This window comes from Tribolium castaneum, chromosome 6, assembly GCF_031307605.1.
Source record: "Tribolium castaneum strain GA2 chromosome 6, icTriCast1.1, whole genome shotgun sequence".
NCBI classification, from domain to species: Eukaryota; Metazoa; Arthropoda; class Insecta; order Coleoptera; family Tenebrionidae; genus Tribolium; species Tribolium castaneum.
This window is the reverse complement of record NC_087399.1, coordinates 4322394-4334194: the sequence shown is the minus strand read 5'-3', so window position 1 is coordinate 4334194 and position 11801 is coordinate 4322394. Positions and strand designations below refer to the sequence as shown.

The window sequence follows — 11801 nt, the reverse complement described above, 5'->3', positions numbered from 1 at the left end:
AGTAGCAATAAAACAAGCAAATTGACATTATTAAATTTATTGGAATTAAACAAAAAATTGCATATGTACACATACCTAATCGTCTAGTCTAACCCTAAACAGCGTATTTAAAAGTAGATTACAAAAGTTACAAAAACCACAGAAATAATGGTGGAGGTGCTTCTGGAAGGAGCACTGTTGCAACCATCGCCGTTACAAAGCGAACAGTAATTCGTTTGGAAGTGTTCCGTATTGTCCTTTTTCACTTTGACGCAGATGTCCAGGTCGTTGCTGGTAGCAAGCTGGCATCCCCGAAGGACGTAGTGCTTATTCCCATCTAACAGGAAAAAATTGGCTATGTTATTTTATTTATGTTACAATTAATAATGGTATCTCTGGGAGGTTTCAAACATGCTTCAATCACATACAGAATGATTGCTAATTTTCATTATGAAAATAAACTCCTATACATATGCACTGATTATTGTGACGACAACAAAGGATTAGTGTTTTTTATTAATAGTAAAAATCCTGATGTACGTGATTGTAACCTTATCAGTGATCAAATTAAGCCAATTTTCCCTAATTTTTTAATTTAAATTTGGGTTCCACTTGTGACAATTTCAAACCTAGATATCTATAAGTCTATTACAATAAATTAATTAGTAGAACAAGTCGATGGGAGAAAACACAAATTGTGCAACGGAGTAAAAGGCTATTTCAAAATACCGATTAATTAATAAAAATTTAGATAAGATACAAAATTCGTTTCACTAAACCGACATCAACATCCGTCCCACATGCATTTTCGGAACCTGGACTCACGTTTGCTCTCCTGCTTGAGGCAGTTGAGAGGCAGTAAAGGCTCAACGGCTGCATCCACCTCAAACAGCTTCCCAATCAAAGGATGCATTTCCTTAGCCATGGCTTCCGTCCGCTCCAGCTCCTTCCTGTCGCAGGCCCTCAGAGGCACTTCGCTCTTGTCGAACTTGGCGCAAGCATCGCGAGGGTCATTCGAGAGGCAGGTGTAGCATTTGAGGCACAATCCTGCAAGACTCAATCGTCTGTGGACAACTGTACAAAGACTCACCTCTTTCTATTCCCAAAAACGCAAGAAGTAAGAGGCACGACTGCACCAGCATAATGCCGGAATGAAAATGAAAGAAGTGGAGTAAACAACGACGCCACGACGTACCGGCGCCTCCGCCGGCTGGACGGGGTGAGGACTGCACTCGTGACATTACGGGCTGCTGGGGGGTGAGGACTGTTGCGGTGGGTTTTCTAGGCTTTGGCGTAGTTGAAATGACAGTAATCTTTGAAATAAGCAGCGGCCTGAACCTTTTAATGTTTTGATAATTTATTCTTTCAGGATTAATTTGTTATTCGTAGTGATCATTATCAAGTTTTAAAGTTATAGTAGCGGAACTGTCGCATGTGTGCTTTGAATTTACGTTCTGCTGGGATTCTACGCTTTTTTAAAAACGTTCGATTTTCCAAAGGGTGAAGAGTTGTTACGAGAGCGTTGAACTTTGATTATTGAAACGATATGCGTACGAGGGTAATCACGGGGCGATGGCAATCTTGATGAGCTGCTGAACTGTCATTTAGGGGTGTGATAAGGCGGCTAAAATCAATCAAAGTGGGCGAACATCCACTACATTTTGTAATATATCGAAAAATTAAGCTGTTGTATTGTATACTGATTACTGATTTATTAAAGTTTGCAATCTAGTTATTCACGTGGCTACTCTGAAAAGTAGGTTTCGTCCTAATAGCTCTATATTTTAAGGACCTAGCAATATTAATGAAACTTAAAATTTTGATCATTAAAAATTAATTAAAAAAAATGACTTTAATAAAGAAACATTTATTTCTATTTTATGGATTACAGAAATAATAAAACGATAAGTTATCAAATATAAAAGCTTTACTTAAGTCATTTCCGCTGCAAGTTGTACGTGGCGATAGATTAGTTTTTAAGTGCCTGTATATATTTTCGGCGCCCTACTTGTATTGCTAACATTTTTTTGCGAAATATGTTACATAATGTAAATGGGTCTAACTCCAAAGTGTACAATCTTAAATACTTCTCAGAAAACGAGAGAAACCTTTGTTTTAATTTTTTTATTAAAATATTGATTGAGTTGTCAACATTTATTATTATTATTATTATTATTATTATTATTATTATTATTATTATTATTATTATTATTATTATTATTATTTATTATTATTATTATTATTATTATTTATGATTTTTATTTTATTATTAATTGTTGATGAGCAAAATTCATTTACGTATCAAGTATTAATTGGATTACTAATGTAATTTAGTCACATTAGTACATATCAAAAAAAAAATTACCATTTGACTTATTAGATTCTAGGATAACAAATTTTCTTGTAATAAAATCATTTTTTTGAAAAATCTCAAAAAATATTTTACATTTGCTATGCAAACCTTATACCGTTAGAAAGCCTACCAAAAATGCTAAAAAAAATACAGGTGTTCCATTTGAAAAAAATGAGTTATTCAACTTTTTGAGTTTTGGCACACTCTGTATATTACCGGCGTGCTTTCACTAAAAGTCCTCTATTTGCGAAAACTATAAGCTGTTCAAAATTTTTCTGTTGCAAATTTGCCCGAAAATATTCATAGGCGACTTTGCAGTGATTTTTCAAAAATTGTTTTTTTATAACAAAACGTTGAATAATTCAGAAACGAAAAGAAATAGACTCATAATAGTTTAAATACAGTTACATTCTTTTTTTACGTAGAATCCAATTATGCAAAAATATATAGAGTGTTTTATTTAAAAAATGTAATTTTGGTTCACCACCTCGTATACAACACTCTGTGTACAATAAGAACATTTATAGTTTCTGGACTTTAAGTCGATTTATGTGATAGTGAAAACAGCATGTCAATATTTCAAATACTAAAAAATTTATAGACTGATTATACACCCCTCGGTCACCCTGTATATTTAAGAAGTAAGCTGCACTACTAAAATTTTAGTGTGTAAAAATTTATTGTAAAAGAGAGTAAGTGAAACTACTGCTGCTGTCTATTTTTATATCAAGTAATTGAAAGATTTTATTGTCGTATTTAGTTGATTCTACATTTTAAACCACAAACGTTTTATATAAATCTCACATCTCCAAAATATAGGAGATACCATTGTTAACAATGATATATGGCACCTATTTATCAAAGCTGCCAAGTCAAAATCACTGAGTTAGTAAATACATCTTGTACTGATTACATTTTCAGAATATCTCAACGGAAGTAAAAAGTAAAAATGGACGTCACTAAAATTTTAGTTTAAGTTGTTTTAGTAGTTAGTTTAGTTCTAAAAGAATAAACAAATTTGTCGTTATCAAAAAATAGTTTTTCTAAGAAAATCCCCTTCTACTTTCAATTGACAGCTTCCGTAATTATCGAACAATAAGTACGATTACTAATAAAGTACAAAATTTTTGTAGGTACTTGAATTTTTGTGGCTACGTCATGAGTCTGTGAACAAAACTACTATCCTATTGTCTATTTTTATATCAAGTGTTTAAAAGATTTTTATTGCAGTATTTACTTGATTCTACTTTAAACCACCATTCAGAAAATTGGAGATAACCATTGTTACAATGATACGAAAATCACTGATTCAGTACTGATTGCTCACTCGCAAAACTTGTTGCACAATTTTTCCTCAAGCAATTCAAAATGCTTCGTTAGTGAACAGTCAACTCCCCGTTATCGCTTTCCGTATCAAAGTTTCAAGTCCAATTTTTCGCAAAATTTTAAAATTCAAGTGTTCGGGAAACTTCAGCCAAACTATCGCACTAATCAACTTAACAACCCCATCTTTCCTAATCGCATAAAAGCCTTGGCAAGTCGTGGCCACGAATTTTTCATATTTGGCCCAGATATGGCAATGGGCCATTTTAATTGCTTAGTCCACGTCTAACGTGTTTTTCCTGTTGCTCCAGTTTGCGATTCAATAGAATGGGAGTTTGTGGCGGTGGCCTAAATGCGTAGTCATGTGATCTGCAGTCGCCACAGGGGCGTCACGACGTCTAGCCGAATACGACGCAGAAGGGAAATGTGCACAAGACAAATAATAACACAGAGTTCTACTAGTGGTTTCACGCCGTTTATTATTTCACCCAAAATCTGAACCGAAATTGTGGAAATATAAAACGAAAAATTTTTTTGTTCCTGATTTTTTTAATTTCATTAAAAGTTGAATTTTTACGTAAATCACTTAATAGTAATGTTTAATACCCATCTTAAATTTGAAACAGACATTAGATTTACTCTTAAAACGGTATTAACAAAATCTAATCTAATCTGTTGTTGCTAAGTCATGACTCATGAAATTTGATTCTCAAATCATGTTTTGATGTTAACAGAAACTAGCACTTAAACAATCTTGCAAACTAATTGTTTGTAATTTCGCATTTTATTCTGGCTATTAGGTAATTGCAAATTTTGAAGAGGAAGACATAAAAGAAATTTTTTGTTTCGAATAAATAGACACCAAAAAAGAAGACAAAATAATGTGTTTTTACGTAAAAATTTAAATTTCCTGTTTTTGGAAAGTTTAAACCAGGATCAAAAATTATTTTAATTTGCTGTTTGGTATCACATTTACCGCAAATTATTGGTAAGTGCATCGCACTAACCTATTTTTTTAATTGTTACATTGTCCCTAATAACGTATTTATCTCCAAATGTGTTTTGCTTCAACACTCTGTCAGTTATTGCAACATTTATCTGATCGGTGATTAATCATAAACAAACTTTTGCCTGAAACGACAAAATATTGAAATAATACAAATCCATATCTACGGTAAAACAATGATTTTGCGGTATTTATTCAAAGTAAATTATTTTAAAGAATTTAAAAAATTTTCGATAGCACAAATATTTATTGTCACATGCATTTGGCGACTTTTTCATAATAAACATATTTTTAAAGTTACTCATATCTGAACAATAAATATCTATTATTATTGATGGCTGATTCAATCAAATCATTATGTTGTGTAATTATATTTTCGGAAATTTTGGTTCCAAAACACACAGGTGTATAAAAGGTGGAACGATGATATCGATAAATCCAGGATATAGTTAACTTTGTGCCTAAAACAAATCACAATTGATGGCGGAAAACCCGTTTATTTAACAAAAAGAACAATAAACAATCTAAATATTGTGAATACAATAAGCAAAAAGTTTAGAAATCAAACCATTTTGTTAATACATATTAACGATTACTTTTATCGTTAGTTTTACTAATTTTGTTCTGTGCCTTCTTCTAGAACTATCATACAGTTTTTCCTACGTATTGGCATAAATAAAGCATTCTCTCGAACTAAAGACTCAATCAATAACTTATTCTTTTCCCTACATTATCCCTGAAACCAAACAAGTCATGTGTGATGCTTCCAATTTATATCGCAGCAAATACCTATAAATAAAAATAATTATCCACCAGGAATGTCGCACTCTGACGTCACACCCATCTTATCTGTCAGTTTAATAACCCGATAAGCTAATTAACGCCAAAATAATACCTGACAAAATTAGCACATCTACAGCAATGAAACCATCAGCTTTATTACACGCGTCCGTAAAACACTGACAACTTGTCTCCTTTTTGAAGTTTGTATTAGAAACATGACAATGATCATCTGAATGTTTGTCGAATTCTATCCACCCACAGCCTCGTGTAATAATTGTCAGAGATTCCGAAACTATGGTTTGTAGAGTTTTGCGACAGAAAGCGTCCGGTTGGGAGCATTCTTGAAGAAGTGTCGAGTTTTCTGACGGTTTTATGTCGGCACAGGCGGGGTCCGAGTGTGAAGAACAGTTGTAGCAGCGAATAGAATGCACTGGAAAAAACTGGGTGAATCCCCGGAAAGATAAAACGTGTTGGGTAATAAATGTTGCACAATTTTATTGGCAAATCGAAGTGTTATGAAAGCTCACCTGTGCCAAAGATAAGGGGGAGCATTATTAGCGATACGTAAATGAATTTCGGAGAAGTCATTCTGAAGGATCGATGTCTAAAAATTTTCCTGAGTTAGGAGACTAGAAAATCACCACAAATTATTAAAAGTGATGACTCACCCTTTACTACTTTTAATGGTACTTTTTTATAGCAACTGATTACCTTTTACCTGTAGTGAGATACAGCTTTCAACTCAAAATTGTTTCAATCGAATGCACTAACATTTGTTTCTCACCAGAACATCAACGGTTCTATTTTTAACTTTATTTACAATTCACCAGCATTTGCACTTAATTGGAACGCAGCCAACTTTTTATTAGTTTATTTTGGAAATTTGTTGAGCGGTGTAAAGTGCATTTTTTTGATAGTTTAGTCAGGATTTTAGGAAACTTAGGAAAATAATAAGACGAATGAATTCTACTAAATATGTATTTTACGAAGTTTTCTTTAATGAACACACATGATTTTTTACGCATTACCTAAAACTAAAAAATTCCTAATTGGTTCAGTTATTGTCCTAGAAAAAATTAAATATACAACACGTTCTTATCATATCAAAAATCAATGAGTGAGTCCCACACGCGCAGACAAGCAGATGCATAAATAAATATCATTTAATTTCCTATCAACACACCAGATCTAATCATAATTCAAACACTACAGTTTCAACCTCAATCTAACTTAAGAGCGAGCCACCCAACAGCAACGCTACTGTGCCGAACACAGGTGTCAGCACTGTTCCCGCATTACAGCCGTCTGTAAAACATTGGCACGACGTCTCCAATTTAAAATCGGTGTCCGTAACTTGACACAGACTCTTGTTGGTTTTGTAGATAAACCAGCCACAACTTCTCGTAATTCGGGTAAATTGGGGCGTATCAAGGACGGTTTGGACTGTCTTTCGGCAAAACATTTCGTGGTTGTCCCGCGGTTGACACTTGTGGAAAAAGGGGCTGTTGGTGTCGTTGGCAGTGAGGTTGGCACACGCCGGGTGCTCGAACGAGTTGCATTGGAAGCATTTAATCCCATTTACTGAAATTTTACGTGAAGTACACATTTATCACGGAATTGAGAAACTGCGTAAAAATATTGACCCAAATCTATAATCTGTGCAATTTTAAGTGTTTTGCTCACAAATGTGAATTTTATAAATAAAAGTATTTTATGAATTAAAAGCGAAAAATTTTGGTTTTTTTCTTTTAAAATAATTACACGAAGAGAGCTCTTAAATTAATTAGATAACATCCATTTTTTTATGACTAGGTGCAATACCTACTAATTATCTGTTTGATTTATCTCTTGGTTTTAAGTGCGACATACTTAATAATTAATGTTTTTTTTTGTTTCAAGTGTGTAGGTTAAACATTGTCATTTTCCTGTTTTTCTTTGTTAAATTGGAGAAATTAATCTTGGTCAAAACCGCATCTCGCTATCGTCTTTTGTTTTCGACTTATAAGCAAAAGTTGACATTTTATCAAAATCTTCAAAAATTCATATTTTTCTTATTATAAAAGATACACATTTGAGACAAAAACTTTATAAAGGCACTTTATGGAGAATTTAGTAATGTTATAGCGATTTTTTTAAACTTTTGTTTAAGTGTAATAACATAAAGTTGTATTTTTTTAAATAGGAACCATAGTTGGCTATGACATGTTCGAAAAGCTTATTTTTTCTAAACTGAAAACAATATTTTTATATATTCTTAATAAAAAATATATTTAAAATATTTTAAAGTAGACGGCCATGGAAAAATTATTTCACATAAAAAGTGTGAATAATCTAGAAATTTTTAAACGTTTATTAATGGAAAAAATGTGAACTTTCCAAAATAAGCTGTTAAATTTATTTTCAATTGAACAAATATACGATTTTAATTACATAAAAAATGTGCAGAAAATTTAAAACGATGCGTCACTAACTATTTGACGACACTTTTTTATGATTTAGTAAAGTGCAATAGAGGTGACGTTGATAATGTTAAGTATTTTTTACCGCAGATGGGATTTGATTTTAGTGTTTAGATTGATATTTTTTTGTAAAATAAAATTTTATTTACAAGCAATCATACAATTTTTTTTTCTTTTTTTCCAACATTTTATGTTTAATTAGAAAATAGGATAATAATGTAAGTTGGCCATTTTAAATCTTAAAACAAATATTTTTTATTAATCGCAAAAATTTGATCTAATAATTATTTATTATGCTGTTTTTGAATTAATTAGTTTTATTAAAAAATCATTAAATTATAAATACTAGTTGAGTAATACATTTTTCTTAGTTTGAATTAGAAATTCAAAATTATTTCATAGCCTACTATAAAAAAAGCAAAATGTTTTTTTTAATAATTTAAAAATAATATATTACACAAATAGACATATAAAATCAGAAAAAAAATAAACTTTTCAAAAATGTTATAGCGAACTATGACTTAAGTCGTTTATTGATAAAGTCGGAATAATTAACAAAATTAAGAGGAAACAGCTTGAACAGATTTTGATAAGTTAAACTAAACAAAAACAAACAACAAAAATAGAAAGAAAAAAATAATATATTACACTCATTCATTCATTCTTTTGGAGTACTCCATCGTCGTGCTCCAAAACCATTCTACTATTTTGGCATCGATTATTTCTTTAAGGTAGTGCAAAAACGACGTCATTGATATCAGATTTCAAACCGGAATGTGTAATATAAATAAAAATACAAATATTTACTAGTAATTAGGTGTTTACATAAGAATTCTGGTTTATTGCAAAAGATGTTTTCTTTTTCTATTAGGTGCAGATAAATAAAATTGCAATTTTGTTAAAACACTTGTAATCGTACATTTACTGAACAAGCCTTACACAATTAGACAAATATTGTAACATATCGATAACGATCGAACAATAGTGCCAACAGTCCTCTCATGTTGCAATTAAACACAATCTGATAAAAATAAAAATGAGGAAATTAAGTAATTCACTAACTGATGTCCCGATTGATTCCCGCAAAGATGACTGTTTTTTTTTTTTCAATAAAACATATAAATCGAGAAATACTCACCAGTCTGCGCACAGGTGAAGACAGCAAGAAGGAGAAAAGTTACGTAAGATATGCTGTTGGCAGGAGTCATTATTGTGTTACCTGAAAGCAGCTTCGATAATAACAAAGAGCACAGATAACGCAAAATTAAGCAAATATATGCGCGATTTAGGCGCGTTATCGTGAAAATCCCAAGGCGAAATAACAGGGCACTCACTGGACGTTTCGTCGCTTTTCACCTGTTCCTCAGACACGCAGACTGGACGCAAGAGTGACCACTCTCGGATAAATAGGCTTGGGTTCGCTTTTCCGGATATTTCTTGACCGATCTAGATCTTGACAATTCGGTGGATAATGAGCGGTTTTAGCGCGATTTTGTCAAGGAATACCATACCTGACCATCTCGCAAGGTATCGATCAGTGGGCAAATAAAGGCGTCGTCGACGGTGACGTCAAAGGGGTCTTGGTTTACTGGACCCGAAGCGTCACCGTGACCCGGAAAAATCCTAATCTTTTATCTACAAGATGCTGGATTTTTTGTGTAAATTGCAGGAAGCGGCGAGAACACACCAGTTGAGTGTGGTTTCAACGGACCGATTCTCGTTCGATTATCGAAGGAACGGTTCGAAAAGACGAGAAATTTGTTTACTCCGAGGTTTTTAGGACAGAGACCCATTTTAGTGTGATAATTTGAATGGAAACACGATTTTGGGGCTTGGGCACGGCCTTGACTTTGGTGGACAAGGTTTTGGAATAGTTACTAATTGAGCCAACTGTGAAAAAATACGTCGATAACAAGGTTTATCACAAAGTTGCTCGAAACCTGCATGACACAATTTATTCACTTTGATTAATTTATTGGTTTGGTTTATTAAATTTAACAAAGACGTTCGTGAGAGATGAAAGAGCTTTAATAAAGGTCATAAACATTTTACTAACGCTAATTTAGAAAAATTTTTAATACGGTTTATCAACGTTGAAATAATGTGGCATTAAATTTCATTTATCGCACTTATTTTACAAGTTTTTGATAATTTTTAGACTTATTAGCAAATTTTTATCGCTTGTGGATGCCTGCAATAAATTATCGATAAATGCTATTTTTATTTAATGACTAATTTTAATATAATTGGTATTAATATTTTATTGGCATAGAGACACGAACATATATGTAGGTATTATAACTACGCCCTTGGTTAGAAAATGGCACAATTAACTTGCTAAATAATAATTTGTTGACACACATAACACTTAGTCCAGGTTACAACTAGATAATTGAAGTTAATAAAGAACCAACAATCCACTTGATTATCAGTATCTTATTGTGTAAAGGATCGAGTGGATTTTTCCACTTTTTGTGTTCTTAAGTTTACATGTCCTACAAGAGTAAACATACAATTTTTTGAACTACTTTTGATACAAAACAATAAGCAAAATAAAGTATAGTCCTCTGCTAGGTTATCATGAAGGACGTAGTGAATCGAAGTTTTGTGACACTCTGTTAAAATTAAAATAAAAAACGAATTGGTGCGAAAAACGAACATTTGTTTCATGGATTGTGTAGAAATGAATGAAAAATTAAGTACCGAAAAAAAATTAAAAAATAAATTAAAAAAATATGATATAAAGATTTATGGAAACGATAGTAATAAAGAGAAAATTTGCCCTAGCACCATAGTAAACTCATGCTGTCTAAATATTTTTTTATGTATCATTGAAAAAGTGTTGTAAAAAACACGGCTCCAATTGTACAACGTGACAAAAAATGAAGATTTTTTAAATAAGAAATCAATTTTTTCAATATTTTATTTAAATTTGATAAAGATTTTGTAATATAATAATAAAAGTTAATAACAAAATGTTTGTTGTCACAAATGCTATACACATCAACATGATTAAATAAACGAAGGAATTCACAAAACATAATTACCTAAGTTATTCAAAAATTCCGCGTACGCATATGATTTATGATTTAAGCTTTATGATTTTTGACAGCGATACAATATAGGCTACTCTCCCTTACCATTATTTGTAGGTTGTACCTACTTAGTACAAGATGCAAAAACTTTCGATGTTCAGTTTTTTTTTATTTAATTCAAAATTTAATTCGTATTTTTGTCACTTATTTCGTAAATCTGCGTTGCTCAAAAGACAAATCATTTTTTTTATTTTTGGTTTTATTTAGATATAAGTAAGTATAAGAACAGTATAATTAAAAATTAAAAAATTATCAAATGATTTATGGAATAAATAAATAAAGCCAATGCCTAGATAGAATATTATCTACAGTAAAGTGTCGTTTAATCGAATTTCGATTAATAATTTTTAGGTGAACCAATAAGACATTAATTATATAACAAAAAATATTATTTTTAAAAATTAATTTTGATAAAAAATTGACTATTTAGAGTATGTCTACGTTTTATCCAATTATCTAAAAACGTATTTGTTAAAAGACCTTCTATGTAATTTTCTGTTTCTAAAATTTGTCTTGAATCTTTTGTCAAGGGTTTAACAACAGTAACAATCACAAATTTTTTTTTACGGTTGTAATTTGTTTTAGAATTTGTCAATTTTTCCTTTTAATTCAATTATTAAAATAAATAAAAGACTAGTTTTCATTCTGATTTACTAACTGCCTTGTAATTGGTCTGTTTTCTGGTTGGGAGTGTATTGTCCCATCAATATCCAATGACAAACACCTTATTAATCGTGTTGCAATTTTTTGTGCACCCGATAAACACGAAGCTAGGGAAGGAGGTAATTTTTATTGGTCAAACT

General features: G+C 31.5%; 1 protein-coding gene and 2 non-coding genes across 5 annotated transcripts; all 3 read right to left on the bottom strand.

The window, feature by feature from the left end:
• Positions 1-21: 21 nt before the first annotated feature.
• Positions 22-1256, bottom strand: LOC100141980 (uncharacterized). Its single transcript, XM_001812277.4, has 3 exons — positions 1070-1256; positions 805-1026; positions 22-316 (listed from the first exon to the last, which is right to left on the bottom strand). The coding sequence occupies exons 1-3, from the start codon at positions 1218-1220 to the stop codon at positions 108-110; spliced, it is 582 nt and encodes a 193-aa protein (XP_001812329.2). The 5' UTR covers positions 1221-1256; the 3' UTR covers positions 22-107.
• Positions 1257-5735: 4479 nt separating this feature from the next.
• On the bottom strand, positions 5736-6264 carry LOC107398506 (uncharacterized). 2 transcript variants are annotated; one of them, XR_010334606.1, is made up of 3 exons: positions 6113-6264; positions 5972-6060; positions 5736-5874 (listed from the first exon to the last, which is right to left on the bottom strand). It is a non-coding gene; the product is annotated as an uncharacterized LOC107398506 (transcript). The 2 variants fall into 2 exon arrangements; XR_010334605.1 differs by having other exon boundaries at positions 5972-6048; positions 6113-6260.
• Positions 6265-9100: 2836 nt separating this feature from the next.
• On the bottom strand, positions 9101-10714 carry LOC660498 (uncharacterized). Of its 2 annotated transcripts, XR_010334608.1 has the most exons (4): positions 9844-10714; positions 9415-9793; positions 9238-9355; positions 9101-9122 (listed from the first exon to the last, which is right to left on the bottom strand). It is a non-coding gene; the product is annotated as an uncharacterized LOC660498 (transcript). The 2 variants fall into 2 exon arrangements; XR_010334607.1 differs by having other exon boundaries at positions 9415-10706.
• Between the last annotated feature and the right edge of the window lie 1087 nt (positions 10715-11801).